Source organism: Mizuhopecten yessoensis, unplaced genomic scaffold (assembly GCF_002113885.1).
Source record: "Mizuhopecten yessoensis strain PY_sf001 unplaced genomic scaffold, ASM211388v2 scaffold11117, whole genome shotgun sequence".
Lineage (NCBI taxonomy): Eukaryota > Metazoa > Mollusca > Bivalvia > Pectinida > Pectinidae > Mizuhopecten > Mizuhopecten yessoensis.
In genome coordinates this window covers 289514-307278 of record NW_018408888.1, presented here as the reverse complement: position 1 = coordinate 307278, position 17765 = coordinate 289514, and the positions used below count along the sequence as shown (strand labels likewise).

Sequence of the window (17765 nt, the reverse complement as noted above, 5' to 3'; positions counted from 1 at the left end):
ACTGGGAAAATCTACGTGTACATTGTCTTATACAGTGTACTGGGAAAATCTACGTGTACATTGTCTTATACAGTGTACTGGGAAAATCTACGTGTACATTGTCTTATACAGTGTACTGGGAAAATCTACGTGTACATTGTCTTATACAGTGTACTGGGAAAATCTACGTGTACATTGTCTTATACAGTGTACTGGGAAAATCTACGTGTACATTGTCTTATACAGTGTACTGGGAAAATCTACGTGTACATTGTCTTATACAGTGTACTGGGAAAATCTACGTGTACATTGTCTTATACAGTGTACTGGGAAAATCTACGTGTACATTGTCTTATACAGTGTACTGGGAAAATCTACGTGTACATTGTCTTATACAGTGTACTGGGAAAATCTACGTGTACATTGTCTTATACAGTGTACTGGGAAAATCTACGTGTACATTGTCTTATACAGTGTACTGGGAAAATCTACGTGTACATTGTCTTATACAGTGTACTGGGAAAATCTACGTGTACATTGTCTTATACAGTGTACTGGGAAAATCTACGTGTACATTGTCTTATACAGTGTACTGGGAAAATCTACGTGTACATTGTCTTATACAGTGTACTGGGAAAATCTACGTGTACATTGTCTTATACAGTGTACTGGGAAAATCTACGTGTACATTGTCTTATACAGTGTACTGGGAAAATCTACGTGTACATTGTCTTATACAGTGTACTGGGAAAATCTACGTGTACATTGTCTTATACAGTGTACTGGGAAAATCTACGTGTACATTGTCTTATACAGTGTACTGGGAAAATCTACGTGTACATTGTCTTATACAGTGTACTGGGAAAATCTACGTGTACATTGTCTTATACAGTGTACTGGGAAAATCTACGTGTACATTGTCTTATACAGTGTACTGGGAAAATCTACGTGTACATTGTCTTATACAGTGTACTGGGAAAATCTACGTGTACATTGTCTTATACAGTGTACTGGGAAAATCTACGTGTACATTGTCTTATACAGTGTACTGGGAAAATCTACGTGTACATTGTCTTATACAGTGTACTGGGAAAATCTACGTGTACATTGTCTTATACAGTGTACTGGGAAAATCTACGTGTACATTGTCTTATACAGTGTACTGGGAAAATCTACGTGTACATTGTCTTATACAGTGTACTGGGAAAATCTACGTGTACATTGTCTTATACAGTGTACTGGGAAAATCTACGTGTGCATGTATTAAACTTTAAAACGACTAATGTTTCTTTCAGTGCATTTGATTTTGCTTTTGAGCTGGCACGTTTAGCCAACAAGAACAAGCTGCCAGATATTCATCTAAAACATGCAATGTATTTAGAAGACGAAGGGCGATTTGCAGATGCTGAACGCGAGTTCATTCAAGCCCAGAAACCAAAAGAGGCTGTTCTTATGTAAGTCAAGTCCATGTCTTTCTAAGTGTTGTTGTCTAATTTTAGAACAGATTTTTTTTTTACTTGATTCTGTGATATATTTTTCAATAATTATTACAGGAAACTGAAATGAGTTTAATATTGTGATGTAATTGCAAATGTTTATAACCATGTCAGCAATGCCAAAAATAGTGCCTCCAAATCAAACCCAAAGCCCTTGCCACATAAAATTTCATTGTTTAATTTTTATATCTAGCAGAAACTGTTTTAGTTTTCAAGAAATTCCCTAAATGATTTTAGAAAGTTTTTCTTCCTTTACACGTACACATTATTATATGAAAAAAATGTGTGGAGAGTTAAGTTTTCTTAATATTGGAGTTTGGATTTCAACAAAATTCCATTGTTGTAAACTTTACCTCACCAGTAATAATGTTTTCTTTTATTTCGTGGTAAACTGTAAATAATTCACAATCCACTTGTTTGGTGTTAGGTATGTACACAATCAGGACTGGGACTCCGCCCAGCGTGTGGCCGAGTCACATGACTCTGACTCTGTAGCCGATGTCCTGGTGGGACAGGCAAGGTTTGCATTTGAGGAAAAAGATTTCACAAGGGCCGAGTCCTACTTACTACGCGCACAGAGACCGGAGCTCGCAGTCAAGTACTACAAGGTAAAACATAGACTACAGGTTAAGTAACAGGTATAGGCTACATAGCTAGTGAAATTTGGACTGTTTTGTTTATCATGTTCCAAATGTTTTGACAGGGCGGATCAAAGTTGTTAATTTATGAAATAGTGACAGACTTAGTGGTCTACGCTTATTTTCTGGTGAACCTTGACAAAGACTTTAAAGGCGAGCATTAATATTTGCATGTTTTTCAAGATTGATCCCCAAAAATGATTCCTTTATAAGAAGTTCCAATGTGAAACTATAGAACATTATAACATGTTTTGTGGGTAGCACTGATGACAGGGTTTTGTGATGAAACCTGACCTGTGCTGGTATTCTAAATTAGAGAGTTTTGATTAAGCAATAAGAAAAATACATTATGTAAATGCTGGAGTAACTATTAGGACTATTTCAGAAATAAATATACTTTCGGGGAGGGACATTCTATTTTGACCTCCTTCACCCACTTTTAATTTCTCCTTTGACCCACTGTAGACATGTAGTCACTGTTAGATCCCGCCTTATCCATTTATTAATATTTACAAATACCTCCCTGTTCCCTTATATATCCATACCTGGAACAGACCTTACAGTAAAACATGTTTATAATATTATAATAGACAACACAACACATTTGTCAACACAACAATTTAAATTTTGAATTTTGAACAAAAAAAATATATTCACTGTAAAAGTTCTTGGCCTTGTAATGTTGTATTCTCTGGAGTGACAATTATGTGTTGTTGTTGACAGGATTCGGGTATGTGGCAGGACGCCCTGCGGGTGTGTAAGGAGTATGTACCTCACAAGTTACAGGCACTTCAGGATGAATATGACCACGAGATGACCGACAAATCTACAAAGTTAGTTCATTGATTTAGTTTTAATTTCAAATGACGATTATTTCTGAAGTCTCATCTTTTGAAAGTTTATGATGTTATTGTCTGTTGTCAAGGATTTTGTTACGAGTTACTATGCTGTAATTGCAGAAGACATACGATGACAATATACATGTTTAGAGTTTGTACTTGATAAACTGACTGACTGTAAATATATATATAAACTTCAAGTAAATTGGGTGATCCTGCATTACAGAGGTGCAGAGTCCATGGTACAACAGGCACGTGAGTGGGAATCATCGGGAGAGTACGCCAGGGCCATAGAATGCTACCTCAAGGTCACTCCACAGCTCATCAGTGACTTGAATGTAGTGGAAAAATGCTGGCTCAAGGTTAGACAATCTTACGACAAAGGAAACAAATTGAATGTTTTGCAGCCATAAAATTATACTAATATAGTTGGGTTTAAAAAGCTGCTGTTACACTTTCCTGGGAGATAACTCTTAACATAAATCTCATGTATGTGACATTGTATAATGTATAAGTAGTACATGTATATATATCTTGAACTACTTAAATGAACACAATCTCATGATATTGTACTGAAAATTACCAGGCTGGTGAACTTGCCATCAAATTCCTGGGACAGAGTAAAGCTCAGACTGTGGTTGAGATTGTGGCACCAAAGTTAGCCGAGATGAGAAAGCACGGCAAGGTGAGTGTCAATTACTATCTAGAGTTCATGTTGAGTTTTATGTTCATGTATCTTGTTAGATTTCTACCCCTTTGACAGATCTCAAATCAAATGAGATTATTTGTAATATATTCAATAGGTATACATACCAAACCTGGTAAATGTTGTCCATATTCTGCATTTGATAAAAAATTGAGTGATTGGAGAGGGGGTGGTCAAGAACTAATTATGATACATGGAGGTATCAATTGAAGAGAGAGAAATAAGATTGAATGTGTTTCTTATTCTAAGATAAAATATATATGTGCAAAGATCTGTCTTCTTTTGATAGTTCCAGCTTGTTGTCATCTATGTAACTTTTACTTCAATAACAAATATCATAAACTAGACTATCGCTGTATGTCTCAGTTAAAGCAAACTCCACAAGCTTCAATTACATAAAAATGAAAGAGTGTTTTATAACAAAAACATAACATAATGGTTTTCCTAGGCGGCCGAACTTTACCTCAGTGCTGACCTGATTAAGGAGGCTATAGACATGTTCATATCTGGGGAGGACTGGAACAAAGCCAAGAAAGTGGCGAAGGAGTTGGAACCAAGGTAATCAACACTCATATCAGAAATCTTTAGTTCCATTGGAGGTCTGTGTTTGCACATGTCTTACTCCAGTAGTCTGAACATTTATTTTTGTCACATGAATGTACATATTAATACAGGTATTTATTTTTTTGACAACTATTTTGTTTGCTTGTTGACGCTTCAATTTGGAACCTTTGTATACACACCATACCTGTTTTTGATTACTGCAGACTGGAGGCCTACGTGGACGAACGCTATAAAGACCATTTAAAAAACGAAGGAAAGGCAGAGGCTGTAAGTATATTAGGTTTATGATAGTGTACAGCTTGTATGACACCGGTGCATGCTCTGTTATAGGTGGGAGTGGGGATGAGAAATTGAACTAAACAGTAAACCTTGTTGTACTCCCGCCAGTTGTCCAGTTGAAACTTGGCATTATAAAGAAGTCTGGCCCTATATTACATGAGATAAACAATGCAATGTTTAACTAAGAAACCACAAGAGGACCAAAGAACATATTTGCATTTTTTTAAGTGACAACTGAAACAATCTGCAATGTATTTTACTTGCCCTACATTTGTAACCTAAAATGAATGCAGATAGTCTAAATTTATATTTGATTTTACAATTAAATATGAACAAATTATAAGATATATTCACAATATTTCGGTTAAGTAAGGTTTACCAATAAACATGTGATTAAAATTAAATATATATAAATATTGTGTAAGGGATGGATTGCTTCAGAATTTTGACAAAATATCTTGTCCACACTGGCTACTTCTGCTTGTATGTGTTTAAATGTATATATGTATAAAGGAACTTGCTGATTTACAGTTGGCTAGTGTTGACGTGGTGGGGGCGCTGGATATGTATGCTGGCAAGGGTGAATGGGAGAAGTGTCTACAAACAGCAGAACAACAGGTAAGGTCTACCTGACGATCGACTCTGAAGTTAGAAATCTGGTTATACAGTATTTTATCAGTAATTGGTCTCTTAATACTCGGGGAATAAGTCCACCCTATTTTATAGATGAGAATCTTGCTTGGAATTCAGCCCTTAGTGCATAAAGACCATTGTGTTGGAATATGATCAGTGACCTACTTTTGAAGGACTGGATAATCTCCCACCCTTCACATGTGTGTCTCCCATTTTAGCCGGGAAAGATCTGCTTTTCGCCCCCTAGGAGGAGATAGCCTCGTGCCGATTAGCACGTGTTCAATTGTGACGTCATTTAAATGTGTAACAGGTATTGGTGACGTCATCAAAAGTAAATGACAATATTCATACCCCATACATGTTTTTGTTTACAAACACGGCAGACTACTATTGGTGGAGTTGTGACTGAAATAATAGGATGGGAGAAAAATAATCACCCCCTACCTTGAGGGTGTGACAGAGAAATCTTCAACCCTCAGGGTGATGTTTTTTTGTTGTTGTCTAACCCCTGGCTCTCTGCCGAGGGTTGCACATCTAGGTTGTATTTTTTCATTCAGACCCTTTTTTTATACGCCTGTCAAATTTGATGGGAGTATTATGGTATGGCATTGTCCGTCCGTCCGGCATAAACGTTTGTTTGTCAGGCAATCTCCTACTACATTTTTCAACAGATCTCTTTGAAACTTGGTATACATTATAATCATGATATGAAGTTGTGTCTCCCTTAAAAGAATTTTGATTCAACGATTTTTGCATAAGTTATTACCCTTTGTTCATTTCAGTATTTTGACGTTTTGTCCGGAGATTTTCTCCTACATTTTTTATAGCATGTCAGCTAACCACTCTTAGAATGATGCAAATCTTATTTCAATGTAAGAAAGTATGAAAAATCCTTGTCCAGACAACTCTTCCTAAACTAATTATCAAAATGTATGTTATACAATGTAAATATATATATACCTTATATTGTGTTTATGTGCGAGGTATAATAAAAACAGATTGACTTCATAAAGAAGTTGTGTACCTGGGTATGATTTATACATTTTGTTTTCATCTCAACCCTTTTTAATGGAGGACAGTTATTCCCTTGATGCTTATTGTGGGATGCGTAGGGTATCTAAGTTAGCCTCAGGATAATAGTTCTTGTTATTATATCTGACAGAATCCAAAGGTGCTACACAAATATGCTGCCCTGTATGCCACTGAGCTCATTAAGGGAGGAGACAGTCGCAGGGCTATGGAGATTTATGTCAAGTATGGTGCACCCGCTAATGCCCAGGTAAGCTCAAAACTTTGTTCGTCTCTAGTATTGGTATACATTTACCTTTTTGTAATTGTTTAAAAGTTCAAAGTAATAGTTTTTTTAAGTGAAGTTTTCAAATTATTATTATCGAAATAGGTTTAAGAAGCACTAGTCACATTTTGTTTAACCAGCAGACCTCGCTTTCACAAACATTTCTTAGCTTAAATAAAAAATTTTTAATTAAAAAAATGCTTTTCTTTGGGGAAATTTGAATTAAGAAATCTCTAAAAGTTAATATGTTTTGTGAAACTGGAAAGTCAGAGAACTTTTTTGATTTAAAAGGTCGGATACATTGGATAATGATGTTTTACTTGTAAAATCAAATGTATTAAATTTGTGTCCTAAATAAAATCAATACAACATGTTTTTTTCTTTTCTTGCTGTTTTACAGAATTTCAACATATACAAGCGTATCTTTACTGATATAGTAAACACACGTGACTTGAATCGACCAGAAGCCTACAAAATCTGGGCGGATCTGAGGGATGTCTTCTATGACTTGGTGAGAGAATTAATACAGTTCTGTTCTCTGTTAAACATTAGTATAACAAATCTAATGATATCTGAAATGATCTTAATTGTGTCATATAAACTTTCATTTTAGACAAGGATTTATAGAGAGAAAATCCAACACAGGGTAATAGATTATCCTGATAATCATGACTGACATCCACTTCAGTAAATTAATTCTCAGGTATGATCCATTTTAGATCATACTTGAGGATCTCCGTACCACTGCCAAAAACAGTAAACAAGGAATTAAAGACTTTTTCCAGATTGACTCGAGTGCTTTGATAAATCATTTCTGAAAAAACGTACCACGCGGATCATTCATGGAAAAAAAAATGAAGTTGAAATAGACGGAAGAAAACATAACCACTCCCTACTACCCATTAGATCTCAGTCAGTCAAACAGACACTATGATGATCAGAGGTCCAAGGTGTGAACCCTGGTCTTATTTCGAGGTGTGTTCACACTCGGAATACTGTTTTATATTGATATATAGTGCTCAAGAAAATTTGGACAATATTTATAGTGTTACAAGAAGCATTTAATTAATTATATAATTAGAGTGTATTATTTTAACTTAGATCTATTTAATCTCTAGATTAAAAAAGTTAATGATTTTTCAGTTTTCAGTAAAAAGTATCCATGGTTGAGTCCCTATAATTACATAATGTACTTCTGTGCAAATAGTTGCTTAAAATCTATGACCGTTATCCCTGTGTAAAACAACTCTGAGTCCTGTGGTGAAATAGATGCTTTAATGGAATAGGTTTTTGAAGTTTTGGTATTGAATATACACATTTACTTAATATATAATGTTAAAATTGTTTGAGTCGAGTTGATATTATTTTTTATATAACACCAAAACATGTATATTGTAAAAAGGAAAAAAAACACCTCTTTGTATAACTTGCTCTTGTCTTCAGCTGATCTGAAGTATGAAGTCCTGTATAATGAGCATAGTCAAGTACAAGACAATAAAAGAAATCATGTTTCGATTGAGTTTTTATGATCAGTGAATGTTTGTTTGACGATTCCAGTGTGAGAACATGGGCAAGTCACAGGACAGTAATTCCCCACAACATGAGGAGTTTGAATGGATGTTACTTATCTCTCATTATTATGCGGCGCGGTCTGTAGCCATGGCCCACAAGTCCCTGGACAGTGTGGCCACCAAGCTGTCCGTATCACTGCTCCGCCACACAGACATCATACCTGCTGACAAGGCCTTCTACGAAGCTGGCATGATGTGTCGGGTACGTCAACAGTAATCACAAACTAATCAACAGTTGTTTTGCTGAAATGTTGAATTGCTAAAATGTTACTGCACATTCAAAGTTTGTGGAAAAAGCATCACTTTAAAGTTGCTGAGATTTATTAACACCGACAAATAAATCAGTCTACACGGGCCATTGGTTAATTCTTTTATTTAATGAGTCACTGATTTACAGAGAGATAATATAATAAGAAGTACCTGTGAACTGTTGCTTTGCTTGAGTATCCATCCTCAGAACTTTGTCAATATTTTCTCTAAATAAATATTTCTTCCGAACATTAAAACCTAGAGACATGATATAAGGGTGTAGCTTGCTGTGGTGGAGGGATATCAACCTTGTTCAGATAAATGATATCGACCTACTTAGATGGTCACAAGGGTTAAAATATGCAACCCCCCCCCCCTTCCAATACCCCAATATTGGCAATTATATTTATTTCTGAATGAAAGAGAAATCACTGATGCTTAATATACATTTAAGATGGAGAAAGATAGATAATGCCTGCTGAGCTGTGTTGTGATGTTTTGGTAAAAGGAGATATGCATTATCATTTCAGGCCACTAATCAAGAGAACATGGCCTTTGTGTTCTTGAACAGATTCCTTGATATCTCAGAGGTAGGTATTATCAACTCTAAATTATTATTCCCTCGCAACGAAAGTGAGTTCATTCCCTGACGGAATTTCATGAAACCTCATACAAGGGTTTGGTATGGCAATGCCTTGAACAAATTCGTGTTTCAGGTTTCTATGTAGGATTTGCTGAAATGTGTGAATGCAAGAGGATTTATGTATCACTTAGTAACCTTTGCAATAATAATTTAACCAATGCAAGCAATTATTTTGCATTCTGATTATATATTTATTAATATATATACCCGGTAACTTAATTACTTTTCACGTTGTTTTGGCCAAAGCTGGAGTAAATGTTGAGAATGGGTCAATTCCAATCATTTTCTATTGAAAAAAGCATGACGTTACTGTAGTAATATTTTGCATGTTACAAGCATTTGTTATATTTAGAATATGTCGCTATCAAACAATTTTATGCTAGAATAACTTCAGAATCCTTGTGTTTGTAGGCTATAGAAGAAGGATCATTAGATATGCTGGACCATAGTGATTTCCAGGACACAGACATTCCATTTGAAATACCACTACCAGAGAAAGCTCACCTCACAGTAAGTGTAGGAGTCTTAACTGTTAAATAACAGCCAAATTTACCAGAGAAAGCCCACCTCACAGTAAGTGTAGGAGTCTTAACATATCAAATAACAGACAAATTTACCAGAGAAAGCCCACCTCACAGTAAGTGTAGGAGTCTTAACTATTAATCATATCAAATAACAGCCAAAACTAGAGAAAGCCCACCTCACAGTAAGTGAAGGAGGCTTAACATATCAAATAACAGACAAATTTACCAGAGAAAGCTCACCTCACATTAAGTGTAGGAGTCTTAACATATAAAATTACAGCCAAAACTAGAGAAAGCTCACCTCACAGTAAGTGTAGGAGTCTTAACCTATCAAATAACAGCCAAATTTACCAGAGAAAGCTCACCTCACAGTAAGTGTAGGAGTCTTAACATATCAAATAACAGACAAATTTACCGGAGAAAGCCCACCTCACAGTAAGTGTTGGAGTCTTAACATATCAAATAACAGCCAAATTTACCAGAGAAAGCTCACCTCACAGTAAGTGTAGGAGTCTTAACATATCAAATAACAGGCAAAACTAGAGAAAGCCCACCTCACAGTAAGTGTAGTAGTCTTAACATATCAAATAACAGACAAATTTACCGGAGAAAGCTCACCTCACAGTAAGTGTAGGAGTCTTAACATCAAATAAAAGACAAATTTACCGGAGAAAGCTCACCTCACAGTAAGTGTAGGAGTCTTAACTATTAAACATATCAAATAACAGACAAATTTACCAGAGAAAGCTCAGCTCACAGTAAGTGTAGGAGTCTTAACATATCAAATAACAGCCAAAACTAGAGAAAGCTCACCTCACAGTAAGTGTAGGAGTCTTAACATATCAAATAACAGGCAAAACTAGAGAAAGCCCACCTCACAGTAAGTGTAGTAGTCTTAACATATCAAATAACAGACAAATTTACCGGAGAAAGCTCACCTCACAGTAAGTGTAGGAGTCTTAACATATTAAAAAACAGCCAAATTTACCAGAGAAAGCTCACCTCACAGTAAGTGTAGGAGTCTTAACATATCAAATAACAGCCAAATTTACCAGAGAAAGCTCACCTCACAGTAAGTGTAGGAGTCTTAACATATCAAATAACAGACAAAACTAGAGAAAGCCCACCTCACAGTAAGTGTTGGAGTCTTAACATATCAAATAACAGCCAAATTTACCAGAGAAATCTCACCTCACTGTAAGTGTAGGAGTCTTAACATATCAAATAACAGTCAAATTTACCAGAGAAAGCTCACCTCACAGTAAGTGTAGGAGTCTTAACTGTTAAACATATCAAATAACAGCCAAATTTACTCTAATCTTCGAAACTTTATGGTTCAAAACTTCTATAATTTACCATATATATATAGAATGTCAAGCATTGTTTAATTTTCATGTTGGTAAATATTTGTAGTGTTAGATTGCATGAAACACATGATTATCATAGCATACAAGTAGAAGTCATGCTGTATGGTGATTTGATTATGTAGGTGAAATTTTGATTCCTAGAAAAAATATGGGTTTTCATTTCCTCCCAACTCTGTTTATAGTCAATTATCCTTTAAGCTAACTCTATATTAGGAGGACAAATTTATTTCATATTTCTTGCAATTTTTTCTGGCAGTAATATCACAAAAAATAAAATCCTAAAACAAATAAGCACCATGTAGTAATTCACAGCAATGCGTTTCAGTAGTTGTTGTAGATTCTTTCAGGCAGATACCATTTTCATAAACTGATCTCTCTGTACTTGTTTTTGAGGACAAAAATTTGTGTTTCATTCAGTGGTATATTATATGTTATGCTCAAATAATTGTAGAACTCTATGTTTATGCACAAATAAATATTAGAAATAATATAATATTTTTCATTTTCTCACTGTCAGAACACCTTCTTAATAGATAAGAGAAAGAACTATCTTGATATAAGGATGTATTATATATATAATTACTGCTGCATGTTTCAGAGCCAACAACATGAGGATATCAGAGAGTGGGTGTTAGCCGTGTCCATGGACCAGAAAGTGGAACAGGTGCTTCCCCGCGATGAGAGGAATGTGTATGAGGCGTCACTCATGGCCCCTGAGACCGGAATCCGCTCCCTTCCTTGTGTCATCACAGGTATTTAGGACTTGTTTCCAAAAGCTTAGGACACATTGTATCAGGAAATTAGAAGTAGGATTTAATTGCAAGCCAGCAGATAACAGCAGTGAAAGTAGCTATCTTTTTACCTTGACTTCAAGTGGATTTTTTTATCATTCTGCCTTGTACTCTACTTCAATGAAAGATCTTTTCTTATATATTTCATAAACTCACATTAGTTATGTAGGTACATAGGGCTTATAGGGTTAGCTTCTGTGCTCCTTGTATAAGTATCTGTATACCTGCACATGAACTTAAACTTCCTATATAATATTAATTGTGAAAACTTTAATTTGTGTTGAGCAGCAAGTCAGTTGTGTAAGCGTTTTTTTTAACCCTTTACATTGTGATGAGGAACTGTTATAAGTCTTGCTAGGGGACAGTCAACATTATGATGAGGAAACACTGTGATTTAAAGTGAACTGTTTTCCAAGTGTTGCGAAACTCATCTTGATTTCTGCATTGTTTGTCCTCTGGTTAAAAAACCCAACTTTATATATTTAACAACAATTGTGAAACAAGTTCTTTCAACTTGTATTAATCACTCTTGCTGGCCCGGATGTTAGCATGTGGGGGGTCTTAATGCAGAAGTAAGCTTGTTTTGGTGAAATGCAAGTGCTTTATCCACTGGTCATTAGGTTGGGCTTTGTATTTGATAACCAAATAGACTTAAGCTTTGTCAACAGGTTACTGTTTGGAACCAACAAGATATTAGCTTTTGTTTGCCCTGTGTTGATTAAACAAATTGTTTTATATGTTACTTGTTGACAGGTTACCCTGTATTGAGGAACCAACTTGACTTCAAACAAGCAGGCAAGGTTGCAAACAAAGATGACTGGAATAAGTTTTTAATGGCTACTAAGGTAAGAGATTGGTTCTGACAGTTCCATGGATATATGAAAAATCGGGGAAATTCTGACCTCTGGGCCAGGTTGTTCAAACTCTGATCAGCTGTTGTATACTGCGAAATTTTCACCCAGTAAAACTTTCTCCCTTATCCAATAAATTCAAATTTTGCCTGGTGTAAATTTTCGCCTTTTAAATAAAATCACCATTGCATGTTAGGTTGTCTTCCTATATGTGCTGTCATGATAAATTCGCCCGGTGTTATGGAGGGCAAAAAATACGAAAATTAACCTGCTGCAAAAATTTCCCAGTACACAGTAAATGTATCATATAATTCCAAATTATCAAAATGCATTTTTTGTCACACCTCTGAAAAATTATCAATATCCTTTGTTTTCTCTCTGAAATTGGACATCTAGAATACCTACACTTTAACTTGAGATCACAATTTCAATAAAACAGCCACACACTAGGAGATGTTTTGTATTTGGTGTTATCAAGCTTTGTTAGGTTTTGATCAGCTTTTTCTCCTACATTTGCCTACTTTAAAACACATCAGGTAGAATGGTGAACTCTTTGCATTTTGCCAACATCAATGTCACAGGAAATGTGTGAAAAAATTGATGTTGCGATCAAATTGTGAAGAGGTGACGTTTTTAGAATGAAGGTACATTTAAGCTGTCCAAGTTATATGCCGGCTAGCTACTGCATAGAAAAGTTTAGTGTGAAATGTGCTAGGAATTTATCATTTCCTTTTGTCATTGATAAAGACTTTATGCCCACTAAAATCAATTCAATACTCAAAATGAACACGCAATCAGTGTAAAATTTTTATAATTCCGTTTTGTTCCTCTTTATCCCAAAACAGAAGTTAAAAGTAGTTGAAGTTAATGTGAATTAAATTATGTTTTTATCATGTTTTAGGTTTCCCACAGTGCTGAGCTTCAAGATGTCCTGAAGTTTATTGGAGTCTGGTGCGGAGCGACGCCCAATCCGACCTACTCCTTCCAGTAATCAACTCGCTACCCTGATCTGAACTTTTCCACCACCAGCAGTCTTATCATCTGTCGTTTCTCTCACCGGATCACACCTTTGTCTGTACTTATGAAGTGTTATTTCTTTACAAGAAGACTTCTCTACTAAACTATCTAGGTGTTTTGCCGTACAGACCCAACGAAGTATCATTTCTTTATCAGAAAACTTCTCCATTGAACTGTCCAGGTGTTTTGCTGTACAGATACTACAAAGTATCATTTCTTTATCAGAAAACTTCTCCATTGAACTGTCCAGGTGCTTTGTAGGAGACACAAATTATATCCCAACCATAAAAAAAAATGTCTCGTCTTTATCAGAAGACTTATCTATTGAACCATCCATGTGTTTTGTCGGCCAGATAATACAGCTGTTTCCACCATTAAAGGTCTCTTTTCTCTCCATGTAGAATTCTCTACTGAAATATGTTGCAGGTGTTGATCCCCTCAAAATAAGGTCATGGTGGATATGAATTATTCTGTTTGTGTGTATGACATGTTTACATATGGTTGTCACTATTTTCGAGGAAGATTTTGATTAAACTTCATGAAATGATCAAGCATGAGACTATACCTAGAACGAGTGTGTGTTCCAGGGCGTTAGGGCCAATGTCAAGGTCACTATTACTATTCATAGAAAATTATTATCTTTACTTGAGTGACTTCATTCAGAAAGAAATTTGATACAAATTTGATCCAATGGTCAGGTAGAAGAGTGCGTAGAACGAGTTTGTGTTCCAGGGTGTAATGATGTCACTGTCTACTGTTTTTGTGTCTATTAGTGAAAAAAAGAAATTCATTATCAAAGAATGAAGTTGCTAGAGTGAGATGTAACCAAGGACAGATGACTAGATATAAGCTATAAGCTCTCTTACAGACTTTGGTGACACTAGGGCATTTATACAACTAGACACTAGACAATACCTCTGTCTTTATCCCAAGTCAATTGTCCTCGTTGATTGAAAAACTTTCATCAAGTTGATGATATCAGGGTTTTTTCAGTGAACATGTTTTGGAAATATTTCTCATTTCTTAACTTCCTGAAATGAGCGAATCATTTCATGACTTCCTGAAATGAGCAAAGACTTATAATTACACATGTATCCTAGTAAGCAATGACAACAGAACGTGTAGGAAGGACAGGTGGATGTTTGATTATAACCAAATGTTGAATCTCTGCAGTATTTATACTACTAGGAGATCCCCAAGTATTTCATTTACATTTCTGCTACTGCATCATAACTTCTGTGATAACTGAAATATGTCTGAGTGAAAAAAATGATGTATATCTTATTCCGTCCACATATAAAAATTCAAGATGTTGTGCATTATTTTTTTCTTATTAGTGAAGATCTTTGTACTTTTAGTACAAGGATGTGATTTGTCTGATTATTCAGTAAATCTAGTTTTAAGAACATAGTGTCTGAAGCGTTATATGCTTTGTCAATTCAATCTTTTTGATGTTAGTATTTATTGCAATTTATTTTAAAATAAAATTTGATCTAACGCAAAAATGATAGTGTTTTTTCTTCAGGTGTGATTGATGGTTTAGTTATATGAAAAGAAATCCATTGGAATTTCTCACTATTTAAAAGACAATAGCAGAGATTTTTTCTTTATATGAGTAATAGTTTTGCTTGAAAAGATTATTGATGATTCTGAATATCTTATGTCGGTTGTTGGTAGGATACATGTTGACGTAATATGCCCTAAATAATACTGGCGATATATGAAAAACACCATGTTAACATTGTTTGTGGTCAAGTAGATTGGAAATTTGTCCCTTTTTCATCCATAGACCCAGCCAAATGAACTCGTATATAACAAATAACTCTCAACCCTGGAATATGTCAGCGCAATTGAAAGCTTAGTGTGCGCCACCTTGTTGATGAGACAAGAAGACTAGTTCGATCCTTTGATGTACATCAAAAGAATCTCGCAGTCATGTAACGGTAAAAATTGACAGGCTTTGAAGTTGGGCGTCTCTCCTTTGTAATCTTCAAAGGACAGGTATCAGCCTAGCGATTGGTCAGTTTTTAGCTCACCTGCCCGAAGTGCTAGTGAGCTTATGCCTTGGCGTAGCGTCCATCATCCGTCGTCAACTTTTTCTTAAAAATCTATCTCCTCCTAAACGCCAAAGAGGATTTCAACCAATTTTTAGTCTGAAGCATCACTAGGGGAGGTCAATCATTTCTTAAATAAATGAGGTTGGTTCAATCCCTAGGGCCAGGGGGAAGGGGCCCTGAAGGGGAACTTAGCTAAATTTGCTTTTAGCTAAATTTGCTTTAAAATGCATCTCCTCCTTAACACCAGAGAGGATTTCAACCAAATTTAGTCTGAAGTACAGTAGGGATGGGCAATCATTTCTNGCTTTAAAACGCATCTCCTGCTTAAGGCCAGAGAGGATTTCAACAAATTTAGTCTGAAGCATCACTAGGGGAGGTCAATCATTTCTTAAATAAATGAGGTTGGTTCGACCCCTGAGGTCAGGGGGTCGGGGCCCTGAAGGGGAACTTAACTAAATTTGCTTTAAAGCGCATCGCCTCCTAAACGCCAGAGAAGATTTCAACCAAATTTGCTCTGAAACTTCACTGGGGAGGGCAATCATTTCCTAAATAAATGAGACTAGTTCGACTGCTGGGGCTAGGAAGACCGGGCCCCANTCTGAAACTTTATTAGGGGAGGGCAATCATTTCCTAAATAAATGAGAGTGGTTCGACCCCTGGGGCTAGGAAGACCGGGCCCGAATGAGGACACTTATCTGATATTTTGCTTTAAGACGCTTATATCCCCTAATTGGTTACAGCTAGATTATCATATTCTATGGTGTAGTTTTTATAAATTGTTAAAAAATAGTTTCTAGGTTTATAAAAGGTTATGGTTGAATGAAAATTAAAGTATTGTCTAATTACACCCTGAAATATGACATATTACTTATTTCAAAATCTGTTTACATGGCAACTCAATGTAGACCTCTGATTAGTTAAAAGCCAGATACTGTGGTCCCAGTTGGATTAGAACACAGATCTTGTCTAATTTTGAGGAAATTTCATATAAAGATGTACTAATGCATTCAGTTGTAATGACTTAAATATAAAACCAGGTGAGCGAAACAGGTTCAATGGACCTCTTGTTTAGTTCACCTGGCACAAAGGGCCAAGTGAGCTTATGGCATGGTGCGGCGTCCGGCGTCAACTTTTTACTTTCGACAACAGCATGCTGAGATGAAGGGCTGCCAAGTTTGTTCAAATAAATGACCTGCGTACATTTTCAAGGTCAGAGGGGTCAAATATGTTAAAATCTTTGAACAACTTCTTCTGAATAACCAAGAGGCCTAGGGTGATGATATTTGGCAAGTAACATGCTGGGATGAAGGGCTACCAAGTTTGTTCAAACAAATGACCTTGACTTATATTTAAGGTCACAGAGGTCAAATATGTTTAAACATTTAAACAACTTCTTCTGAATAGCCAAGAGGCCTAGGGTGATGATATTCGGCAAGTAACATGCTGGGATGGAGGCCTCCCAGGTGTGGCCAAATAAATGACCTTGACTCATATTCAAGGTCACAGGGGTCAAATATGTTAAAAACCTTTAAACAACTTCTGAATAACTGAGAGGCCTTGGGTGATGATATTTGGCCAATAACATGCTGGGATGAAGGGCTACCAATTTTGTTCAAATAAATGCCCGTGGCCTATATTTAAGGTCACAGGGGTCAAATATATTTTAAACATTTAAACAACTTCTTCTGAATAACCAAGAGGCATAGGGTGATTATATTTGGTTAGTAACATGCTGGGATGAAGGGCTACCAAGATTATTAAAATAAATGACCTAGATTTATATTTAAGGTCACAGGGGTCAAATATGTTTAAACATTTAAACAACTTCTTCTGAAAAACCAAGAGGCCTAGGGTGATGATATTTGGCAAGTAACATGCTAGGATAGAGGCCTCCCAGGTGTGGCCAAATAAATGACCTTGACTCATATTCAAGGTCACAGGGGTCAAATATGTTAAAAACCTTTAAACAACTTCTGAATGACTGAGAGGCCTTGGGTGATGATATTTGGCCAGTAACATGCTGTGATGAAGGGCTACCAATTTTGTTCAAATAAATGCCCGTGGCCTATATTTAAGGTCACAGGGGTCAAATATGTTTTAACATTTAAACAACTTCTGAATAACCAATAAGCCTAGGGTGATGATATTTTGCAAGTAACATGCTGGGATGAAGGGCTACCAAGATTGTTTAAATAAATGACCTTGACATATGTTCAAGGTCACAGGGGTCAAATATGTTTAAACCTTTAAACAAATTCTTCTGAATA

At 35.9% G+C, this 17765-nt stretch overlaps 1 protein-coding gene across 1 annotated transcript in view; it reads left to right on the top strand.

Moving 5' to 3' along the window:
- LOC110466104 (intraflagellar transport protein 172 homolog) overlaps positions 1 to 14946 on the top strand; it is a 30690-nt gene extending 15744 nt beyond the window's left edge. The window contains exons 33-48 of the mRNA XM_021522412.1: positions 1275 to 1433; positions 1903 to 2083; positions 2837 to 2946; positions 3179 to 3314; positions 3539 to 3637; positions 4107 to 4216; positions 4426 to 4489; positions 5033 to 5119; positions 6297 to 6413; positions 6829 to 6939; positions 7986 to 8201; positions 8779 to 8838; positions 9303 to 9401; positions 11381 to 11534; positions 12327 to 12418; positions 13326 to 14946. Coding sequence (XP_021378087.1) covers positions 1275 to 1433; positions 1903 to 2083; positions 2837 to 2946; positions 3179 to 3314; positions 3539 to 3637; positions 4107 to 4216; positions 4426 to 4489; positions 5033 to 5119; positions 6297 to 6413; positions 6829 to 6939; positions 7986 to 8201; positions 8779 to 8838; positions 9303 to 9401; positions 11381 to 11534; positions 12327 to 12418; positions 13326 to 13415 — 1885 coding nt within the window. The 3' untranslated portion in view covers positions 13416 to 14946. The remainder of the gene's footprint in view (positions 1 to 1274; positions 1434 to 1902; positions 2084 to 2836; positions 2947 to 3178; positions 3315 to 3538; positions 3638 to 4106; positions 4217 to 4425; positions 4490 to 5032; positions 5120 to 6296; positions 6414 to 6828; positions 6940 to 7985; positions 8202 to 8778; positions 8839 to 9302; positions 9402 to 11380; positions 11535 to 12326; positions 12419 to 13325) is intronic.
- The last annotated feature ends 2819 nt before the right edge of the window (positions 14947 to 17765 follow it).